At 43.1% G+C, this 24916-nt stretch overlaps 1 protein-coding gene across 6 annotated transcripts in view; it reads left to right on the top strand.

Annotated features, from left to right (window-relative positions):
• The window catches only part of RIPOR1 (RHO family interacting cell polarization regulator 1), a 381181-nt gene that overhangs the window by 332479 nt on the left and 23786 nt on the right, over window positions 1–24916 (top strand). For all 6 annotated transcript variants that reach the window (XM_040410140.1, XM_040410139.1, XM_040410137.1 and 3 more), the window contains 2 exons: window positions 6274–6470; window positions 9005–9088. In XM_040410140.1, coding sequence (XP_040266074.1) covers window positions 6274–6470; window positions 9005–9088 — 281 coding nt within the window. The remainder of the gene's footprint in view (window positions 1–6273; window positions 6471–9004; window positions 9089–24916) is intronic.

Below are 24916 nucleotides of genomic sequence, written 5' to 3'. Positions count from 1 at the left end.
GTAAAGTCTAGTTCAGCTGTAACCTCTAATAGTTTTCTCGTGTAGTCCCATACTTTAGTAAGGAGATTCACCATGGCTCAACATGCAGGGCCCTTCCTCTGCTTCAACTGTCCGGATTCCAGCAGCTCGAATATACACTGCTCAAAAAAATAAAAGGAACACAAAAATAACACATCCTAGATCTGAATTAATTAAATATTCTTCTGAAATACTTTGTTCTTTACATAGTTGAATGTGCTGACAACAAAATCACACAAAAATAAAAAAATGGAAATCAAATTTTTTAACCCATGGAGGTCTGGATTTGGAGTCACACTCAAAATTAAAGTGGAAAAACACACTACAGGCTGATCCAGCTTTGATGTAATGTCCTTAAAACAAGTCAAAATGAGGCTCAATAGTGTGTGTGGCCTCCACGTGCCTGTATGACCTCCCTACAACGCCTGTGCATGCTCCTGATGAGGTGGCGGACGGTCTCCTGAGGGATCTCCTCCCAGACCTGGACTAAAGCATCTCCAACTCCTGGACAGTCTGTGGTGGATAGAGCAAGACATGATGTCCCAGATGTGCTCAATTTGATTCAGGTCTGGGGAACGGGCGGGCAAGTCCATAGCATCAATGCCTTCGTCTTGCAGGAACTGCTGACACACTCCAGCCACATGAGGTCTAGCATTGTCTTGCATTAGGAGGAACCCAGGGCCAACCGCACCAGCATATGGTCTCACAAGGGGTCTGAGGATCTCATCTCGGTACCTAATGGCAGTCAGGCTACCTCTGGCGAGCACATGGAGGGCTGTGCGGCCCTCCAAAGAAATGCCACCCCACACCATTACTGACCCAATGCCAAACCGGTCATGCTGGAGGATGTTGCAGGCAGCAGAACGCTCTCCACGGCATCTCCAGACTCTGTCACGTCTGTCACATGTGCTCAGTGTGAACCTGCTTTCATCTGTGAAGAGCACAGGGCGCCAGTGGCGAATTTGCCAATCTTGGTGTTCTCTGGCAAATGCCAAACGTCCTGCACGGTGTTGGGCTGTAAGCACAACACCCACCTGTGGACGTCGGGCCCTCATATCACCCTCATGGAGTCTGTTTCTGACAGTTTGAGCAGACACATGCACATTTGTGGCCTGCTGGAGGTCATTTTGCAGGGCTCTAGCAGTGCTCCTCCTGTTCCTCCTTGCACAAAGGCGGAGGTAGCGGTCCTGCTGCTCCACGTCTCCTGATGTACTGGCCTGTCTCCTGGTAGCGCCTCCATGCTCTGGACACTACGCTGACAGACACAGCAAACCTTCTTGCCACAGCTCGCATTGATGTGCCATCCTGGATAAGCTGCACTACCTGAGCCACTTGTGTGGGTTGTAGACTCCGTCTCATGCTACCACTAGAGTGAAAGCACCGCCAGCATTTAAAAGTGACCAAAACATCAGCCAGGAAGCATAGGAACTGAGATGTGGTCTGTGGTCACCACCTGCAGAACCACTCCTTTATTGGGGGTGTCTTGCTAATTGCCTATAATTTCCACCTGTGGTCTTTCCCATTTGCACAACAGCATGTGAAATTGATTGTCACTCAGTGTTGCTTCCTAAGTGGACAGTTTAATTTCATAGAAGTGTGATTGACTTGGCGTTACATTGTGTTGTTTAAGTGTTCCCTTTATTTTTTTGAGCAGTGCATTTTTAAACCCGGAGATGTGGACAAATTCTTTTAACACAGGGTCGAGCTGCCATTCTCTTATCCTTTGTAGCTGGGCTATTAGGTAGTAACCTCTAAAGAAAGGGACACCCAAACCTCCCAGACTAACAGGGTAGTGAAGATATTTTATTTATGGTCTCCCCCAGATCAGCTCATTTAATAACTTATCAATAAGTGAAAACGTACTATTATCAATCCAGACTGGAGCAGCCATAAATTTATACAAAAATTGAGGAAGGATAATCATTTTGATAAGAGATTCTATAAGCCAATGATAATGGCAATTTAAACCATATCGCTATCTTATCTTTTGTTTTTTTAAATTAGCGGGTTGACATTAAGCGGGACAAAACCATCTATAGAGGCAAACACTCTTATCCCCAGATACTCGATTCCTGGGGTCCCAGTATTCTCAATCCCCCTGCGTTGTCCAGCACTATTTCATCCAGGGGCAGCAAGATGGTCTTGTTCCAGTTAATATCCAACCCCAACATACCCCCCAAACTTCTCCACACTATGAATGATGTACGGTAAGGAGCTCGGGGTATCACCCAGGCAAAATAGAAGTCAGCATATAAGGACACTTTTCCTACACCTACATCCTCTCCAAAGCCTCTTATTGAGTCATCTTACCTGATCTTTAAGGCCAGGGGTTCTAAAAAAATAAAAGAAAAAAAGTCAAACAAAAGAGGAGATAAGTGGCATCCCTGACACATACTTCTCAATAGTGAAACAGAAGGAGTCAGCACACCGTTAACGCTAATTTGAGCGGTCAGGTTTGTATATAACATTCGTGTAAGGTTGATAAAATAATCCCCTATTCCGAAATACCTCATTGTTGTCCAAAAAAAGCCCCACTCCACCCTGTCGAACACCTTAGTGGCATCCAAAGATAGGATGGAGCGGAGGCACCCCTCTGGTCAGCATGTATAATCGACTCTACGACTTTCCTGAGTCTGATGGACAATACCTTAGCAATGATTTTAATGTCTGTGTTGAGCAGAGAAATTGGTCTGTATGCACCGACCTCCAACGGATCTTTCCCCTTTTTTCCAATTAACACAACAATAGCCTCCATCATAGATCTTGGAAATTCCCCCTCCCGGATTGAGTCACGAATAACCTCCTCCAGGCAGGGCAACAGGACATCCTAATACCTCCTGTAAACCTCAAACGGTAACCCATCCGAGCCCAGAGAGCTATTACCGTGAATTGATTTCAGGGCATTTTGTAGTTAACTCACAGAGATAGGTGCATCCAGAGCAAGTCTCTGCTCCTCCGATAGCCTTGAAAATTCAATATAGTTCAAATATTATTCTATCTCTTCTACAGTTGCCTTGCTTTCGGTTCTGTACATATCTGTAAAATAACAATAAAAGGCATTCCTGATTTCTTCTTGAGTATGAACTATATTGCCCTGCAATGACCTAATTGCGAGTATGGAGGGGGCACTGCCCTGAGTATTAACTATGGGCGATAATAATCTGCCTGGCTTTCCTGACTCTCTAAAGGCATCATAACCAGAAAAGAAGATCTTTTGTTGTGCTTTTTCAAGCAGAAAATCACCATACCTCCATTGTGTATTTAGCATATCTTGTCTCTTAAGATCTGTCTTGTTTAATAATATACTTGCTCCCTCCTGTTAACCTCTTCTTTAAGCTCCTTTTTAAAAAAAAAAATTTATTCTCTAAATCCCTCCTCATGGATGCTATCCTTCTCATTAGGATTCCCCTTATAAAGGCTTTCATTGCATCCCAAACAAAATACATTATCGTGGAGCCATTATTTATTTTCCAAATATCAGATATCTCCTGGATAAGTCAATGTTCTACAATAAGACTCAACCAGTGTGGATTTATCCTCCGACATACTCCACCCCCTCTACTCTAACCAAGATCGATCTTCAGCAACATGGGGGAGTGATCAGAGATCGACCTTGGCTCATATCTCATTTTAATCACTCTTCCCGCATATCTAATTATCGCCATGTCGATGCGGGACATGGAGCCACCCGTTCTACTACAGCAGGAGAAGACCTTGGTGAAGCCTTTTCTGTGTCTCCAGATATCAACAAAACCCGTTTCTCTACAAAATTTTGGACAAGTGTAACTTCAATGAACCTTTTCATCCTTAGTACTGCTGAATCTGTCCAATTCTATGTCCATCACACAATTAGAGTCCCCAATAATAATGGTTGTGCAGCTTTCCATCTGTTCCATACATACTATGGTGGAGGAATGTAAACAGATGCAAAGATACATTTTGTGCCATTAAATACCCCGTAAAGAAAAATGTATCTCCCTTCCCCATCGCATGATATGGAAATGCACTTAAAGTCAACCCTATTATTTATCAATACAGAGACACGCCTTGAATAACTAGTGTAAACTGATAACAAGAGCTCATTTAGTTCTTTTTGATACAACAAATAGTATCCTTGATCAAGTGCGTTTCCATTAACCCTTTTGCTACTGATGTGCAAACATGGCGCCCGCTCGCAGCGGGCGTCATGGCCGGCAGATCTCTGCTGTTTCATACAGCAGAGACCTGCGGCTAATTACCGTGACCGACAATAATTCCGATCACGGTAATTGCCGTGACTAGGTTTGGTCATGGCATCTAAATGCGCAAAAACCTTCCAAATAGGGCATCGGTACTTGCGTTAAACACCTTCAGCCTCGCTGATGAGGCTGAAAGTGTTCAGGCTGCAATTCTTATTTGGGCCATCAGATGGCAGGCCAGGATAAGAAATGAGCAAAATTGACTTTCAATGGCAAATATAAAATCCCTGAAAGAACAAAATGAAAAATGTAAAAACATAATTATTAAGCTCATATATGAGCCACAAAATGATCAAATTTTTTTTCCCAAAAATGCTAAATATGTAAAAAATAAGAAAATATAACATTTTAAATCACCCCCCTTTCGGTATAATTTAAAAATAAATACCTAACAATAAATATAAACATTATGGGTATCCTCGTGACCAAAAACGACCATATTATTAAAATAGAAAAAAATATTCCAATACGACGAATGACGTAATGGAAAAAGGGTCAAAATGGCTGATTTGCCATTTTTTAATTGCTACTCTTACCAAAAAAAAAAAGAATACAATGTGATCAAAAAGTCACGCACACTCCAAAATGGTGTCAATAAAAAGTACAGATTGTTCCGCTTAAAATGAGCCCCTAAACAGCTCAGTAGACATAAGTATAAAAAAGTTATGGGGGTCAGAATATAGTGATGTAAAAAGAAAAAATGTTTTCCAATTCCACCCCATTTGGAATTTATTTCCCACTTCCCAGTACATTTTATGCCATAATTAATGGTGGCATTAGAAAGTACAACTTGTCCTGCAAAAAATAAGCCCTCATACAGCTATGTGACTAGAAATATAAAAAAGTTATGGCTTACAGAAAATAGGGAAGAAAAATGAAAACGCAAAAACAAAAAAACAAAAAAAAAAACAAACGGTAGCCAAGGGGTTAAACCAACTATACCTGGAAGATGTTTGTGAATCAGGTTAAAAATGGCACATCTCTTCACTTTATACCCCATGCCCCGTACATTCCATGCTAATATGTTAACCGACATACTGGGTCCAAAGAAAACCAGGGAAAAAAAAGGAACCCCCTCGCCCCACCACACGACCTCACAGTCCAGGATCTACTTGTTGATCTCTGAAAGATTACAATGCCTCATGCTGGCCATACATTAAGGAGAACCTCTCACCATGAAAATGCAGTGCAATCTGCAAGCAGCTTTTTGTAGAGCAAGATTGCTAAAGCATGCTGAGCAGATTGATATATACTGTAGTTGTGTCTATACTCCTTTGTAAAATGGGCAAAAATATAAGAAATAAATTATGTGAAAAATACTTTTTTTTTTTTACAAGTAGAAGTGCAGTCTGTGACTTAACATGGTCATTTCTCTTCTGTATGAAAACAGGATGCTTCTATCAAGGTAGAGTATAATTATTTCTAGAGTAGATACTGAAGAGCCCACCCTACAAGAAAAATGTCTCACTTTCAATCTGTTAGTTCATACATTTAAAATAACAGTTCTATTAAAAATTAATCCAAATTGCATGGAAAGGAGTTATGAATAATTAAAAAAAATTGTATTCTTGTTCACTGTCTCCCATATTGTTGACTTATCCTCAGGATAGGCCGACACCCGATCAGCTGTTTGAAGAGAATGCTGTGCCCGTTGGAGCACTGCGTTCTCTTCACTGTTTACCTGCACGCTGTTGACATTGCAGCAGCCATGCAGCGTCCCATTCACATTTCTTAATTGCAATTGCTAATATAATTTTAGTAATAATAAACTACTTGATAAGTGAAAAAGGGTAATTTTTGTTTTTTTAACTGGATTTTTTTTCTTAAACTATGGACCACCCTTTCTAGGGGGTTGTAGCAGAGTGTCAACTGATGATGGCCCGATCTCAGCTCCTGAACTTACGCCATACATGTTGCTGCACATGTTTGGCCGATGTCATGAAATAGTTCCTCTTTTTGCTTTGTATATAGTATACAATTGCTTTCACTAATGCTTTCACTTTAACTGTTTTTTTAGTAATGTTTGTGCAGAAATTGAATTCAGATGATCAGAATGTAGTTCTTAAAGCCTTGAAGAGGGTGTCTGAGAGCAGCATACAGAAGGAAGGATTCAAGACTTTGAGCCTTTTACTTACTAATGGAAACAGCAGAGTCATTGCAGCTGCATCGTCATTGCTAAAAAGTTTTGCTGAACAGCAACCTTTTAGGGAAAGGGTAAGCACAATATTTTGTTATATTTATTCCTTTTAAGTGAAGATGCAAGAATATAGTTAAAAATGCACAAATAGCACCAATATTGCCTAACCTTACTGAAATGATTCAGTTGTAGTCAGCCAGGGGCAGACTGGAAATTTAATGTAGCTCTGGAAAAAAAACCTAACTGGCACGTATGTTGTAGGGTGGTCCAAATTAACAGAGGGTGGGGGCAACACAAAATTCTGCCTCCACAAACCAAATACCAGTGCAGCACAAAATATTGCCTCAGCGAAATAAATACTACATGCACAAAATACTTCCCCAGAAGCTGCCTTTCTGTGTTGGACATCAATAGGGGCAATATTCTGTCATCCTCCTCCAGTTTAATATATGAATCAGGAGTCTTAGGAGGTGAGATGCAGGCCACAGCACCAAACCAGCACTACCTTCAGTAATGACCCCTTTAGTGCCCCCAGTAGTATGCACCCCAAGTGGCCAAAGAAATAAAAAAAAAAAACTGAGTTCCGTTCTGCTTTCTGAAGTGCAGGCCACAGGCCTTTTCCAGCCTGTGGCCTGAAACGCCTGTGTCCCGGTGCCATTTTGTACTCTGCTTCATATAGTGACCTGTGGCCAATGAGTGTGATCAGCAAGACAGGGAGCCATTGGCTTCCATGCCCCTCTACACGAGTTCAACTGTATCACTATCCTGAGGACAGGTACGTTAACGCTGAGAGCATCAGATCATTATGTACCCGGCTGTGCAGAATCTATGACCAATATCCCCTGTAGCCAGGGGTTGAATACACATTTACAATAGGTTCCCTACTTTCCCGCTGTAAAGCACTTATGGTGTTGATAATGTTTGTAAACATATTTGTGTATTGTAGCTATTGCCCCCCAAAAATGGTGCCATACACAGTCACCCAAAAATGATAGTACCATATAGATTAGAGGTGTACAACTTGTGAACAGCATGCTGCCTGCGCTGCTGCTAATTGTAGCCCCCAATTAGCCATAAGTCGCCAGGGAAGAGGTGCAAGAAGGCAGAAAGCTGCAGTAACCCAGCACGGCCACTACACTTCAGGTCTGGAGACTACAGGTAGGAGCTGATCGGTGGGGAGCGGAATGTTGGACCCTCCCCAATCGGATATTAATGACTTATCTGAGGATAGGTCATTGATGTCAGGAGCCAGGAAAACCCCTTTATTTGTAGACAGTCACAAATAATTGCACAAATATGGCTCCTTTTTTACACCATAAAATAGGCATAAATCCTATGAGGAATCTGCCTCATAGAGTATTCTTGGCTGCATGATGCCCTGTGCTGCGAATAAAGGTGAGGGAGGCTGGTGTGCACTGCCAGGTCATTAAATGGCATCTTCATAAGCACAATATGAAACAATGTAACGAGTTCCTGGAAACTCTGGGGAAAGGTATGTAGCAGGAGTTGGGTGAGATATGGACATGAATACATCTGATCGGCTTTGTGATCAGCTGCTTTTCTGTATGAAAATCAACAGGTCTGGCTTCTTCATTGCTGCAATGTGCCTTTCTTCTGCAGTGGAACAAAGCACTCATTGTTAGATTGCAGTCAGTATGGCAGACAGGAGAAGCACTCAGGATACATTTTATTGCTGTCCCAGCCATTATAAATAGAGTGCCCCCATTATTAATAGTGCCAGCAGTGTTCCCCCCCCCCCCCCCATTATTAATGCCAACAGTTTGTCCCTCATTAACTCCTTGATACCACACCATACATTTTTGGCATGGACATCACACTGCACCTAAGGGTACTTTCACACTTCCGTCGCCGGAATTGCCTGCTGGATCCGTCAAAACGTATACAAACTGATGGCATTTGGATCCTGAATTTTGGACGGAGATAAAACCGCAGCATGCTGCGGTATTTTCTCCGTCCTGTAAAGGCAAAAAGACTGAACTGAAGACATCCTGATGCATCCTGAACGGATTGCTATCCATTCAGAATGCATTAAGATAAAACTGATCAGTTCTTTTCCGGTATTGAGCTCCTAGGACGGAATTCGATGTCAGAAAAGAATAGCACTAGTGTGCAAGTACCCCAAGTCAAATTTGTTGATTGACACAGTGGTTCTACACCCATTGCCATAACTCCACTTATAACGGTTGATAGTGGCCTCTAAACAAAGGATCAGCCCTTGACAAAACCCTCCTTAAAAAAATATAAATAAATAATAAAGTGCAATTCTTTTTCTTTTGCATTATTCTCTAACAAAAACAAGTTAAATGTGCTATTGAATAATAATATTGCCACTTTAAGCCACTTAAGTTTTATATTGGTCCCTTGAAGTTAAATAGTATAATGGTGTGACCTTCAAACCGAAAAAGCCTTTATACCCCTGTGGAAGGTACAGTTCCCTAAAACAGTGACATAAATAAAGTGCTGTAAAAAATAATGCAATTACATAGTTTATATAGCTTCACATTTATAGTGCCTATAGCAATGGAACCAGATGGTGCTAATAATATTTTTAATCCATTAGAGTCATCTCCTCAATATATGTGTTTTGCAGGCTCTTGTGTCCTACTTGGAGCAGCTTGAAGATGAAGATGTACACGTGCGTGTTGCAGGTTGTGCTGCACTAGGGTGTTTAAAGGTAAGGGGACGAAACTTCATGGAAAGTAATTAGTTATCTGAAGGTCAAATGCTGCATACTGTATGTAGAAATGTATCCACCCTCTTACTGGGTTTGATTCTAAGGTAAGGCACAATAAATGAAGAGTTGGTGTAAAATTGTTGTTGTATATATGTACAAACGGAAAGATGTATTAACAAAAAAAAAATTACAAAAGGGCTCATTTGTTATAAACAAGAATTACATTATCGTAGAATTAATTCAGTTATGTTATAGCTACCAATCATGGAGACTCCACATGCTCCGGTTTCAAATTTGTTCCCTTCTGAGCCTTGCTTGCTACATCTGTGTGTTCTCCCCCTGATTGGAGTCTTACTGTACTTATCAAAGAAATGTTTGAAGATCAGATTGGTTAGAATGATGGTGTCATTTCCTTATAAACCAATGGTTGTATTTTAAGGCATTTGCAGGGCTGATACCTATTGTTCACACACTTGTTTAGCATCTGTTAGGGCCCTTTTACACAGGCTCAGAATTGGGCCAATTATAAATGCTGGTTTACCAATCATCACTTATGCCCAAAAAGTGCAGAAGCATACGCTTTATGCCGTTTCTCTTACTGAGGAGTGAGGTGCTTTGTTTTGATGTCAACAACCTGGTTTTTAAAAGCCAGAAGCCAAGTTTGAGTAATAGTGCCCACGTCCTGGTCTGCATGCTTGGAACATGTTGGGGTGGGGTACATTATGGGGTCAGGGTTTAAAGCATGGAGCCTGCTCAGGAGCTGTGGGCATCGTAGCTGGAGGGTGACTGACAGTCATGGACATTTATCCCGTCAGACACCATAGAAACATAGAATGTTTTTCTTCCAAGCTATACATGTTAAGGTCCTTTAATCTTTCCTGGTAAGTTTTATCCTGCAATCCATGTACCAGTTTAGTAGCTCTTCTCTGAACTCTCTCCAAAGTATCAATATCCTTCTGGAGATATGGTCTCCAGTACTGCGCACAATACTCCAGATGAGGTCTCACTAGTGCTCTGTAGAGCGGCTTGAGCACCTCCCTCTTTCTACTGGTAATTCCTCTCCCTATACACCCAAGCATTCTGCTAGCATTTCCTGCTGCTCTATGACATTGTCTGCCTACCTTTAAGTCTTCTGAAATAATGACCCCTAAATCCCTTTCCTCAGATACTGAGGTTAGGACTGTATCACCGATTTCATATTCTGCTCTCGGGTTTTTACGCCCCAGGTGCATTATCTTGTAAATTTTAGTTGCCAGATTTTTGACCATTCCTCTAGTTTTCCTAAATCCCCACTATTGATGTCAGGCTTACTGGCCTATAGTTGCCCGATTCCTCCCTACTACCTTTTTTGTGAATGGGCACAACATTTGCTAATTTCCAATCTTCTGGGACGACTCCTGTTGCCAGTGATTGGTTAAATAAATCTGTTAATGGTTTTGCTAGTTCACCGCTGAGCTCTTTTAATAGCTTTGGGTGTATCCCATCAGGCCCCTGTGACTTATTTGTATTAATTTTAGACAGCTGACTTAGAACCTCTTCCTCTGTAATGACACATGCATCAAAAGATTCATTAGTCTTCTTTCCTAACTGAGGTCCTTTTCCTTCATTTTCCTTTGTAAAAACTGAACAGAAGTATTCATTGAGGCAGTCAGCTAGTTCTTTATCTTCTTCCATATACCTTCCTTCTTTTGTTTTTAATTTGGTAATTCCTTGTTTTAGTTTCCTTTTTTCATTTATGTATCTGAAGAATGCCTTATCGCCTTTTTCCCCTGACTGAGCTAATTTCTCTTCTGCCTGTGTTTTAGAAGCGTTTATAACTTGTTTGGCCTCTCTCTGCCTAATCTTATAAATTTGCCTGTCATCCTCGTTTTTTTTTTTTTTGTTTTTTTTATAATTCCTAAATGCTATCTTTTTGTTTTTAATGATTTTGGCCACTTCTGCTGAGTACCACAGTGGTCTCTTCCTTTTTTTGCTTTTACTGACAAGCCTAATGCAATTTTCTGTTGCCTTCAATAGTGCCACTTTTAAGTAGCCCCATTTCTCCTGGACTCCAATGAAACTGTTCCAATCTGATAGGGACTCGTATACCACTAATCTAATTTTAGAAAAGTCAGTTTTTCTAAAATCTAAAACTTTTGTTTTTGTGTGGTGTGACTGTCACTGTACTTTTAGTAAACCACACTGACACTAGATCCCAAGCTTTCCCCTACAGTAATATCATATACCAAATTCCCATTTGTGAATACTAAATCTAAAATGGCCTCCTTCCGGGTTGGCTCCTCAACTACTTGCTGTAGAGATAATCCCAGATAGATCATCTAATTCTTTGACTTGGCTAGGTGGTCTATATATCACACCTACACAAGTTACCTTATGATTATCAAGCTGCAAGGTAATCCAAACTGACTCTCTAAATTGTTCTCGCTAACTTGTATCAAATTGGATTTTATGTTATCTTTCACATACAGGGCCACCCCTCCCCCTTCTTGCCTTCTCTGTCTTTCCTGTATAGAGAGAACCCTGGTATTGATATATCCCAGTCATTACTCCCCTTGAACCACGTCTCAGTAACAGCCACTACATCTATATTCTCAGATGCCATTATAGCCTCAAATTCATTGATCTTATTCCCTAAACTGCGAGCATTTGTAGACAAGAATCTGAGCTTGTCATTTCTTAACCTTTGTGCTACTGGCATCTTCTGGCATTGTTCCGGGGGGCAGTTGGATTGCTGGATTATCACTCTTTTGCCCCCCTTTCCTAGTTTAAATGCTCCTTAGCAAATACTTGGAACTGTTCACCGAGGACATTCGTTCCCTTGAGAGAAAGATGCAAACCATCTTTCTTGTACAGTTCTTTTCCATTCCAACAAGATCTAACATGAGACACCAAGCCAAACCCTTGGTTCAGACACCATTCACCAAGCCATACATTGAATTCCTTAATGCGCATCTTCCTTTCATGCTGAACGTTATGCACAGGCAAAACTGCAGAGAATGAAACAGTTGATGCAACCTCCCGTATATCCTTTCCAAATGTGTGAAAAGCTTCTTTCACCTTTGAAACCTCATTGCAAGCCAGATCGTTTGTCCCAAGATGGACAATAACATCCACTTCCCTTTCCTGCTTTGCCTGCCTAACAATATTAAGGATCCGTCGTCTATCCCTGCTAGCGGTAGCACCAGGGAGACATTTCACAACACCATTCTCCTCAAACTTCACACCTCTTATGATGGAATCGCCCACCAACAGCTGCTGACTATCAGTCCTCACCTTCTCCTTTTTGTCTTTGGCTGCAGTCTTGCATACTTTAGGCATGGGAGATGATTGTTCCTCACCCACTGTGCTTGAGCCATCCTCCATGATGCTCTTGCACTCTGAAAGTGCTGCAAATGAATTATGGAGAGCCACAGACTGTGGGACATGTCTTCTATCCACAACTCTCAGTCTGCCAGAACCTACAGTAACCCATTTCTAGGGGGCCTCTGTGGCAGTGGCATTGCAATGTTCTCAGCCTGAGTTTGTTTAATGGTTAATTTAAAAATCTCATATTTCAAAAAGGTAATTTCCTGCTGCATTATGGAGAGCTGTCTACAGATCAGACAGTATCCAAACCTCTGAAGAGTGGAACCTGAAATAAAAAACATGCTGCAATTTTTCACGCAACGCACAAGTGATGCGTGAAAATCACCGCTCATCTGAACAGCCCCATTGAAGTGAATGGGTCCGAATTCAGTGCGAGTGCAATGCGTTCACCTCACGCATTGCACCCGCGCAGAATTCTCGCCCGTGTGAAAGGGGCCTAAGACAATAATTAAAAAAAAACAAAACAAAAGGCTTTAAGAAAATGGAGATACAAAAACATGATTTTTTTTTTTCCTAAAATTATTTTGTGTAAAACCAGAATAAAAAAATAAATATATATACGTGTTAGGTTTCGCCGCATCCATAACGACCTGCTCTAAAAAAATATTACATGATGTACCCTGTAAGGTAAACATTGTAAAAGACAAAAAAAAAATATATATATATATATATATAATATATGTATATACAGTACAGACCAAAAGTTTGGACACACCTTCTCATTCAAAGAGTTTTCTTTATTTTCATGACTATGAAAATTGTAGATTCACACTGAAGGCATCAAAACTATGAATTAACACATGTGGAATTATATACATAACAAACAAGTGTGAAACAACTGAAAATATGTCATATTCTAGGTTCTTCAAAGTAGCCACCTTTTGCTTTGATTACTGCTTTGCACACTCTTGGCATTCTCTTGATGAGCTTCAAGAGGTAGTCCCCTGAAATGGTTTTCACTTCACAGGGGTGCCCTGTCAGGTTTAATAAGTGGGATTTCTTGCCTTATAAATGGGGTTGGGACCATCAGTGGCGTTGAGGAGAAGTCAGGTGGATACACAGCTGATAGTCCTACTGAATAGACTGTTAGAATTTGTATTATGGCAAGAAAAAAGCAGCTAAGTAAAGAAAAACGAGTGGCCATCATTACTTTAAGAAAAATTGGGAAAACTTTGAAAGTAAGGGCTATTTGACCATGAAGGAGAGTGATGGGGTGCTGCGCCAGATGACCTGGCCTCCACAGTCACCGGACCTGAACCCAATGGAGATGGTTTGGGGTGAGCTGGACCGCAGAGTGAAGGCAAAAGGGCCAACAAGTGCTAAGCATCTCTGGTAACTCCTTCAAGACTGTTGGAAGACCATTTCAGGGGACTACCTCTTGAAGCTCATCAAGAGAATGCCAAGAGTGTGCAAAGCAGTAATCAAAGCAAAGGGTGGCTACTTTGAAGAACCTAGAATATGACATATTTTCAGTTGTTTCACACTTGTTTGTTATGTATATAATTCCACATGTGTTAATTCATAGTTTTGATGCCTTCATAGTCATGAAAATAAAGAAAACTCTTTGAATGAGAAGGCGTGTCCAAACTTTTGACCTACAAAAAGGCAGCTCTGTCAACCTAGACAGCTATAGTGACCACTTGTACCACATCCAGAGTAAACTAAAAGCCAAACAAGTGGAGTGTTATATCAAAAGATGTCATTTATTATAAAATATAAAAAATGGAGAACAACAGGATGTTATACATTTACACGGAGAAGCACAGGGTAAGTCACATCAAAAAACACCACCATGGAACTGCGCAAAATGAAGCACAGATGGGCACGACCAAAAAGATAAAGCTAAGGCTCTGGGAAACCAAGTGAGTGTAACATATAATGGTCTCCCCAATAGGGGTATAGTACACAAGGTACCACAGACCAAATAAGGTGAACCCAAAGCCTTTAGCTAACATACACGGAATGATAAGGCATCACATTCAGCCAAAGACAGTAATATAATGAATGAAAATCACTAGGCTGGGCTCAAAAATAACTGGCGTGCGCCTAAGTGCAAGGGACCCAATGTGGATATATACAGGGGTACCCCGCACACAGAGTGGAACCGTGCTAGTACCAGGACGTACCTGAAGACATGGTGGTGGGATGAATGACTAGCCCTGGGCGCGAGACCTCGACGCGCGTTTCACCTCAGCGGCTTCGTCAGGAGGTACTATACAATGCATGGGCAGGGTATATATAGAATGTAGTGGAGGTGGGGCGACGGACAGAAATTACCTGGATGCGGCACATCTGCGGACCACACGATCGGGCGCGGGAAGCTCCATGATACGCGGCGCCATCTCTCAGCACGTCCGCTCACCGCGCATGCGCGGCGGCGTCTGCAGACGTAACGGAGCGCGTCAAGATGGCGCCGCCCAGCGCATGCGCACCCCGCGACCCCCGTGGAACGCAGGTGAACCGCAATCCGCGGCTCAGAAAGAGGCTTGGGGATGAAACATAATCGCACAGTTCGCACAATGCTGCGGACGCACACCTGATGCATCCACACGGGATCCCATGTCCACAGGAAATATCATATTAGAAAGATAACCATCAGTAAACATCTAATATCAATGAAAAGAAAAAGATTAAAAGGTGAAATAGGGGCATGATCATAATAGGTATTAACATAACTTCATGACCCGCCCACATAGTGACATGTAAAAATAGAGTGGTGACATATAAGGGGTCCATATAAATGGAACCATAAAAATAGCTATCTGTAGCATAACCCCGTGACACCCTCACGGTGATCCATAGATAAAAAACATGTGATGTTTTGGGGGACTATAAAAGTGGAACCGCAGTATCATTATAGCGATCAAACAATTGATCTAAATGTGTGGTGAATGCAAAAAAGAATTGTAAATAGAAACATCATATATATAAGAAAGTGCTAGCAATAATATACATGTAATCATTATGATACGCAATCCAGGAAGCATACAGTCAGGAGTGCTCATATTGGTAAAAAAAAATTACAATCTAGGCCAAAATTAGCCCATAGTTGGATGCACTCTCCGTCTCAGTCTCAAGTGTACATGATAATGCAGTCTCTCAGATTACAGAGCAGATACATGCACACAAAAAGACAGAAACATAAAAAACATGTAAGCCTAAAAAATGGACGTTGTAAGGCAGTTCGTGCAAGTGAAGAGAATCATCTCATAATAGTAATAAACAAAGATATACTATGTAAAAGGCTGTACAGTACAGACCCTCTGTGACAATGGCAGAGGGCGGGGGCGACACAGGTGGCACCCCGGGCAGCAACAGGCAGCCCGCGGGGTCACCCTAGACGCACCCACCCCACCACCCAGCACAGAAAACAAAAAAGGAGAGATCCCCAAAGTCCTGAAAAGAAGGGGGGTGACCCGGGTGACACCACCGGCGGCGAAAGCCGCCGGCGGGGTCAGCCGAGACACCCCCCGACCACCAAGACAAAGCAGCAAGGATAGGAATGTGGACAATGGCATTTGTGGAGCGGGAGTGACCGGGGGCGGCACCGCCGACGGTATCAGAACCGAATGCGGGGTCGACCCGGGCACCCGCAACCCCACAAAAGAGCTGCAATAAGAGCAGCCCCACCATATGGCACCGGGCACGTCAGATATCAAGCCAGTCTCCCCCAAAGTATAGCAATGTCATAACCAGGATCTTACTGGCTACATTATGTCAGGGAGATCTGCAACACATATAATATCGGAGCACATTATAATGCCACGCCATATACATACACTAAAAGTAATGTGATATAATAAAATGTGTTGCTAGAAGGTCTTAACGAATATCCTCTCTTGTGGCGGCCGTGTCATCACCATGGGTAGCTCTGTCCATCGTCACCAATTCCACACGGAAATGAATGATATAATCTCAAAAAGAAAAAGACAAAACAATATTATAGAAAATACAATATAATAAAACAAAAGAAAATATATACCCTGCAATTAAAATTCGCGCAATATTCATAGAAAGGAAGAAAAACTGTTAGATTCATTAAGGCCGTACGGAGTGACGGTATCCAGGTTGACAATCCACCTAGTCTCTCTGCGGAGTAAAGCCACTTTAATATTACCGCCTCTAGACCCTAGATGGATTCTGTCGATACCCTTCACCGTCAATCCCCCTGGATCGGACCCATGGAACCTTCGAAAATGTCGTGGAACCGCCTGCAGTGACTCCCAATCCCTCTCAGGGATTTCCGCCGCTGCTCGAATCTTACACACATGTTCCAAAACCCGTATCTTCAGGGCTCTCTTTGTCATGCCAACATAAAAAAGGTTACATGGGCATGTGATCAGATATAATCACAGCCTCACTGTTACAGTTTATGTTGTGTACGATCTTAAAATCTTTTTGGCCTGAGGAGTCACTGAAGGCGGTAGAACGAATAATATACCTGCAGGCGGCACACGATCCACAGGAAAAAGACCCCCACTTGGGACCCTTACTGCCAAAAATACCTCCCCTGGGTGTGGGGACATAGTGACTCTTCGTGAGGATGTCACGCAAATTGCGCGACCGCCTCCACGTAATCTGGGGATATGTGGGGAGACATACCGCCAGATCACCGTCTGTGTGTAACACCGACCAATGTCTCCTCATGATATTCTGAATATACCTCCATTTCGTATTGAAAGGGGTAATAAATCTCACACATGTATCTCGGTTATCCCTTTTCTGAACTCTACTCACCAACAAGGAGTCTCTGGATGTTTTTTTGGCTCTTTCGTAGCCCCGCTGTATGGTATTATATTGATAACCTCTTTCGAGGAATCGCTGTGTCAAGACGCCTGCTTGTTGCTCGAACTGCTTATCACTGGAGCAGATCCTGCGGGTTCTTAAGAACTGCCCTGTAGGTATTGCCTGAATCGTATTGGGATGGTGAGCAGAGGAGGCGTGGAGAAGGGCATTGACGGCAGTGGACTTCCTAAAAAGATCAGTGGACAAATATCCGTCAGGTCCCTTAGTAATCATTATGTCCAAAAATTCGACATTCGTAAGACTTTATTTCCAGGTAAGTCTGATATTACGTGTATTCTGGTTGAGACAGGCCAAAAAGTTTTCCAAGGCCGGAATAGTGTCCTGCCATAGGAAAAACACATTGTCTATATACCTAGACCATAGGAGTGCGGCATCATATCCAGGCGTTTCCTGGACGATCTCTCTCTCCCACAGCCCCAGGAACAAGTTGGCATATGAGGGGGCACACGATGCCCCCATAGCTGTACCCTGGAGCTGTAGGAAGAGGCGGTCCTTAAATAAAAAATAGTTATGCGTAAGCATAAATTCTAACAATGTCAGAATGAATTCGATCATACTATTATCATAATCTGACATGGTCAAGAAGGATCTAGATGTCCGCACTCCCTGGTCATGGTATATAGACGTGTATAACGACTCAATGTCGCATGTGACAAGGACCACATCTGAATCAACATGAATCCCATTTAGCCGTCTCAGCATGTCGGTGGTATCTTTAACAAAAGAAGGAAGGGTTTCCACGCTTTTCTGGAGAAAAAAATCAATGAACCTTCCCACATTGGTGCACAGGCTGCCGATCCCCGAAACAATTGGGCGTCCAGGAGGATGGGTACGGCTCTTGTGCACCTTGGGGAGCAAATATAGGGTGGGTTTGACTAGGAAGTCAACTCTCAAACCTTCCATCATTTTAGTAGTAATAATGCCCTTCTCCACGCCTCCACTGCTCACCATCCCAATACGATTCAGGCAATACCTACAGGGCAGTTCTTAAGAACCCGCAGGATCTGCTCCAGTGATAAGCAGTTCGAGCAACAAGCAGGCGTCTTGACACAGCGATTCCTCGAAAGAGGTTATCAATATAATACCATACAGCGGGGCTACGAAAGAGCCAAAAAAACATCCAGAGACTCCTTGTTGGTGAGTAGAGTTCAGAAAAGGGATAACCGAGATACATGTGTGAGATTTATTACCCCTTTCAATACGAAATGGAGGTATATTCAGAATATCATGAGGAGACATTGGTCGGTGTTACACACAGACGGTGATCTGGCGGTATGTCTCCCCACATATCCCCAGATTACGTGGAGGCGGTCGCGCAATTTGCGTGACATCCTCACGAAGAGTCACTATGTCCCCACACCCAGGGGAGGTATTTTTGGCAGTAAGGGCCCCAAGTGGGGGTCTTTTTCCTGTGGATCGTGTGCCGACTGCAGGTATATTATTCGTTCTACCGCCTTCAGTGACTCCTCAGGCCGAAAAGATTTTAAGATCGTACACAACATAAACTGTAACAGTGAGGCTGTGATTATATCTGATCACATGCCCATGTAACCTTTTTTATGTTGGCATGACAAAGAGAGCCCTGAAGATACGGGTTTTGGAACATGTGTGTAAGATTCGAGCAGCGGCGGAAATCCCTGAGAGGGATTGGGAGTCACTGCAGGCGGTTCCACGACATTTTCGCAGGTTCCACGGGTCCGATCCAGGGGAATTGACGGTGAAGGGTATCGACAGAATCCATCTAGGGTCTAGAGGCGGTAATATTAAAGTGGCTTTACTCCGCAGAGAGACTAGGTGGATTGTCAACCTGGATACCGTCACTCCGTACGGCCTTAATGAATCTAACAGTTTTTCTTCCTTTCTATGAATATTGCGCGAATTTTAATTGCAGGGTATATATTTTCTTTTGTTTTATTATATTGTATTTTCTATAATATTGTTTTGTCTTTTTCTTTTTGAGATTATATCATTAATTTCCGTGTGGAATTGGTGACGATGGACAGAGCTACCCATGGTGATGACACGGCCGCCACAAGAGAGGATATTCGTTAAGACCTTCTAGCAACACATTTTATTATATCACATTACTTTTAGTGTATGTATATGGCGTGGCATTATAATGTGCTCCGATATTATATGTGTTGCAGATCTCCCTGACATAATGTAGCCAGTAAGATCCTGGTTATGACATTGCTATACTTTGGGGGAGACTGGCTTGACATCTGACGTGCCCGGTGCCATATGGTGGGGCTTCTCTTATTGCAGCTCTTTTGTGGGGTTGCGGGTGCCCGGGTCGACCCCGCATTCGGTTCTGATACCGTCGGCGGTGCCGCCCCCGGTCACTCCCGCTCCACAAATGCCATTGTCCACATTCCTATCCTTGCTGCTTTGTCTTGGTGGTCGGGGGGTGTCTCGGCTGACCCCGCCGGCGGCTTTCGCCGCCGGTGGTGTCACCCGGGTCACCCCCCTTCTTTTCAGGACTTTGGGGATCTCTCCTTTTTTGTTTTCTGTGCTGGGTGGTGGGGTGGGTGCGTCTAGGGTGACCCCGCGGGCTGCCTGTTGCTGCCCGGGGTGCCACCTGTGTCGCCCCCGCCCTCTGCCATTGTCACAGAGGGTCTGTACTGTACAGCCTTTTACATAGTATATCTTTGTTTATTACTATTATGGGATGATTCTCTTCACTTGCACGAACTGCTTTACAACGTCCATTTTTTAGGCTTACATGTTTTTTACGTTTCTGTCTTTTTGTGTGCATGTATCTGCTCTGTAATCTGAGAGACTGCATTATCATGTACACTTGAGACTGAGACGGAGAGTGCATCCAACTATGGGCTAATTTTGGCCTAGATTGTAATTTTTTTTTACCAATATGAGCACTCCTGACTGTATGCTTCCTGGATTGCGTATCATAATGATTACATGTATATTATTGCTAGCACTTTCTTATATATATAATGTTTCTATTTACAATTCTTTTTTGCATTCACCACACATTTAGATCAATTGTTTGATCGCTATAATGATACTGCGGTTCCACTTTTATGGTCCCCCAGTACATCACATGTTTTTTATCTATGGATCACCGTGAGGGTGTCACGGGGTTATGCTACAGATAGCTATTTTTATGGTTCCATTTATATGGACCCCTTATATGTCACCACTCTATTTTTACATGTCACTATGTGGGCGGGTCATGAAGTTATGTTAATACCTATTATGATCATGCCCCTATTTCACCTTTTAATCTTTTTCTTTTCATTGATATTAGATGTTTACTGATGGTTATCTTTCTAATATGATATTTCCTGTGGACATGGGATCCCGTGTGGATGCATCAGGTGTGCGTCCGCAGCATTGTGGGAACTGTGCGATTATGTTTCATCCCCAAGCCTCTTTCTGAGCCGCGGATTGCGGTTCACCTGCGTTCCACGGGGGTCGCGCGGTGCGCATGCGCTGGGCGGCGCCATCTCGACGCGCTCCGTTACGTCTGCAGCCGCCGCGCATGAGCGGACGTGGACGCGCTGAGAGATGGCGCCGCGTATCATGGAGCTTCCCGCGCCCGATCGTGTGGTCCGCAGATGTGCCGCATCCAGGTAATTTCTGTCCGTCGCCCCACCTCCACTACATTCTATATATACCCTGCCCATGCATTGTATAGTACCTCCTGACGAAGCCGCTGAGGTGAAACGCGCGTCGAGGTCTCGCGCCCAGGGCTTGTCATTCATCCCACCACCATGTCTTCAGGTACGTCCTGGTACTAGCACGGTTCCACTCTGTGTGCGGGGTACCCCTGTATATATCCACATTGGGTCCCTTGCACTTAGGCGCACGCCAGTTATTTTTGAGCCCAGCCTAGTGATTTTCATTCATTATATTACTGTCTTTGGCTGAATGTGATGCCTTATCATTCCGTGTATGTTAGCTAAAGGCTTTGGGTTCACCTTATTTGGTCTGTGGTACCTTGTGTACTATACCCCTATTGGGGAGACCATTATATGTTACACTCACTTGGTTTCCCAGAGCCTTAGCTTTATCTTTTTGGTCGTGCCCATCTGTGCTTCATTTTGCGCAGTTCCATGGTGGTGTTTTTTGATGTGACTTACCCTGTGCTTCTCCGTGTAACTGTATAACATCCTGTTGTTCTCCATTTTTTATATTTTATAATAAATGACATCTTTTGATATAACACTCCACTTGTTTGGCTTTTAGTGTCCAAACTTTTGGTCTGTACTGTATATAATTAGTCAAAGAAACTGACAGCACTCCCAGTAGAAAATAAGCGGTGGTTTATTCACCCTTGTGGTACAGTGAGGCAAAGGCAACGTTTCTGCTCATACACAGAGCCTTTCTCAAGCTTGAGAAAGGCTCTGTGTATGAGCCGAAATGTTGCCTCACTGTACCACATAGGTGAATAAACCACAGTTTTATTTTCTACTGGGAGTGCTGTCCGTTTCTGTAACGATTACATTGGGTAAGGAGCTATACCCCTGGACATAGCACCCACTTTTTTGTTGGCTTATCAGTGCCAATTTTTCCTAATATATAAGTAGATAGATGGGATGGCTCACCCTATTGCTCCAACTGGAATTGATGCACCCAAATCAATAAAATATCAAGGAATTGTGTATAAAATGGGCACTCAGCAGTCAGGGTCACATAGAAATCTAAAAGTGCAATTTATTGAAATAAATAGGGGAAAAAATTATTGTAAAACATCAGATAAATGGATGAAGCATTAGATCTAATACATATAGAAAACAAATGTCACATTAAATTTCCTTAAGTTAAGAACGCAGCTGAGGGATAGCAATCCCCCACAAAGGCTAAAATCAAGAAAACAGTAAAAAGTCAGATGACCAAGAATCGCTGGTATTGTAACCAGTCCTAAACTGCTAGCGATTTGTATATCGTGTTCACATAAGGTGTTCCAGTAGACAGTGCAGACAGTACCATATGTAGGATACTTCAATACATTAATTGACTTATTTGTGGCGTACCACATTTATGAGCTTATTGCAAATATCGTCACCATACACCAATACAGCGGGACAGGAAACAGAGAGTATGTACTTATCTCTCCCAGATGCGATCTCTCATTCAGCCGTCCGCCAGTAGCCTCTGCAGCAGCGAGGAGACTGTATGCTGTGGAGTATGGTGAATGCGTGTTCGGCGTCCCACGTGTCTCAGACTTCAGTTTGGAGTTCGGTAAGTTTTGCAACCCAGACAACATAAATTCGGAATCCCAATAATAGGATTTTTTTTTTTCGGGTACAGCAAACCAGCGTTTACCTCTTCCTTGATCCTGTGGGTATTGTCTCCAGTGTATGTCTTTCGGGTGTTTCTGTGAAGCGCTTCACTTTTCTTTAGGAATATAATAAAAGTCATGCGTATAGTATCCCAATTATTTCTCACTATGCAAGTATCTGTAAAGAACACCAAACGTATTTCAGAGTATTGCTTTACTCCATCAGTGGTAATCCTTGCATAGAGTCTTTGCTGGCTTTATATCCCTCCTTATTAGGTTGGAGATGGACTGGATTTTGTTGTAGAAAACGCTTTTAAATGGGGTTGCGGTTTTTATGCATTTTTGATGCGGTTTTTGATGCGTTTGTTCACTATATAGCATTTAAGTAAACTATAGATCACTGTCAATATATATCATTTTTTTATAAAACCATTGCTTTCATCCTAATTTATTAAAATTAGATTAAAAATGCTTTAAAATATAAAGCAGGCATGTGTTCATCAATTCTTCCCTAGCTTTTATATTCAAAAGCAAGGATCAGTAATATACTTATATACTGTACATATGGGTTCTGCAAACACAAATATCTTATCTTCCACCAACGATATCTTGCTACATTCTAGCATGTGGCGTACAGGATTTTTGGAGTGGGGGCCCTCAACCAAGGGGGAACCCCAGTGTTTAATAACAACTAAACTGGGGTATTGCGTCGGTGGGAGGCACCCACCCAAGGCTCAAAGGAAGCCAAAAATTTTGAGGTCGGCATTCAACACATCTGGTAATTGACTTCCAAATTCAAAAATCTGCCTGGACTCTGCCTTTGACATTCTGGCTATGTGGTCACCACCCCTCCAATGTCGGTTGATTTGTTCAAGTGCAGCAAAAGTCAGTCCCTTTTGGGTCTTTGTTGTGTATCATTTTAAAGTGTCTGGATAGAGAATATTTCTCAAATCCGTTTTTGATATTCGTAACATGTTGTGCTTTTCTGGTTTTCAAAGCTCTTTTGGTCCTTCCAACATATTGTTTAGAGCATGGACACTGAATGATACACACTGCTCAAAAAAATAAAGGGAACATTTAAACAACACAATGTAACTCCAAGTCAATCACACTTCTGTGAAATCAAACTGTCCACTTAGGAAGCAACACTGAGTGACAATCAATTTCACATGCTGTTGTGCAAATGGGATAGACAACAGGTGGAAATTATAGGCAATTAGCAAGACACCCCCAATAAAGGAGTGGTTCTGCAGGTGGTGACCACAGACCACTTCTTAGTTCCTATGCTTCCTGGCTGATGTTTTGGTCACTTTTGAAAGCTGCCGGTGCTTTCACTCTAGTGGTAGCATGAGATGGAGTCTACAACCCACACAAGTGGCTCAGGTAGTGCAGCTTATCCAGGATGGCACATCAATGCGAGCTGTGGCAAGAAGGTTTGCTGTGTCTGTCAGCGTAGTGTCCAGAGCATGGAGGCGCTACCAGGAGACAGGCCAGTACATCAGGAGACGTGGAGGAGGCCGTAGGAGGGAAACAACCCAGCAGCAGGACCGCTACCTCCGCCTTTGTTCAAGGAGGAACAGGAGGAGCACTGCCAGAGCCCTGCAAAATGACCTCCAGCAGGCCACAAATGTGCATGTGTCTGCTCAAACGGTCAGAAACAGACTCCATGAGGGTGATATGAGGGCCCGACGTCCACAGGTGGGGGTTGTGCTTACAGCCCAACACCGTGCAGGACGTTTGGCATTTGCCAGAGAACACCAAGATTGGCAAGTTCGCGACTGGCGCCCTGTGCTCTTCACAGATGAAAGCAGGTTCACACTGAGCACATGTGACAGACGTGACAGAGTCTGGAGACGCTGTGGAGAACGTTCTGCTGCCTGCAACATCCTCCAGCATGACCGGTTTGGCATTGGGTCAGTAATGGTGTGGGGTGGCATTTCTTTGGAGGGCAGCACAGCCCTCCATGTGCTCGCCAGAGGTAGCCTGACTGCCATTAGGTACCGAGATGAGATCCTCAGACCCCTTGTGAGACCATATGCTGGTGCGGTTGGCCCTGGGTTCCTCCTAATGAAAGACAATGCTAGACCTCATGTGGCTGGAGTGTGTCAGCAGTTCCTGCAAGATGAAGGCATTGATGCTATGGACTGGCCCGCCCGTTCCCCAGATCTGAATCCAATTGAGCACATCTGGGACATCACGTCTCGCTCTATCCACCAACGTCACGTTGCACCACAGACTGTCCAGGAGTTGGCAGATGCTTTAGTCCAGGTCTGGGAGGAGATCCCTCAGGAGACCGTCCGCCACCTCATCAGGAGCATGCACAGGCATTGTAGGGAGGTCATACAGGCACGTGGAGGCCACACACACTACTGAGCCTCATTTTGACTTGTTTTAAGGACATTACATCAAAG

Source organism: Bufo bufo, chromosome 10 (assembly GCF_905171765.1).
Source record: "Bufo bufo chromosome 10, aBufBuf1.1, whole genome shotgun sequence".
NCBI classification, from domain to species: domain Eukaryota; kingdom Metazoa; phylum Chordata; class Amphibia; order Anura; family Bufonidae; genus Bufo; species Bufo bufo.
The sequence above is the reverse complement of the archived record's forward strand: the minus strand, read 5'-3'. Positions and strand labels throughout refer to the sequence as shown.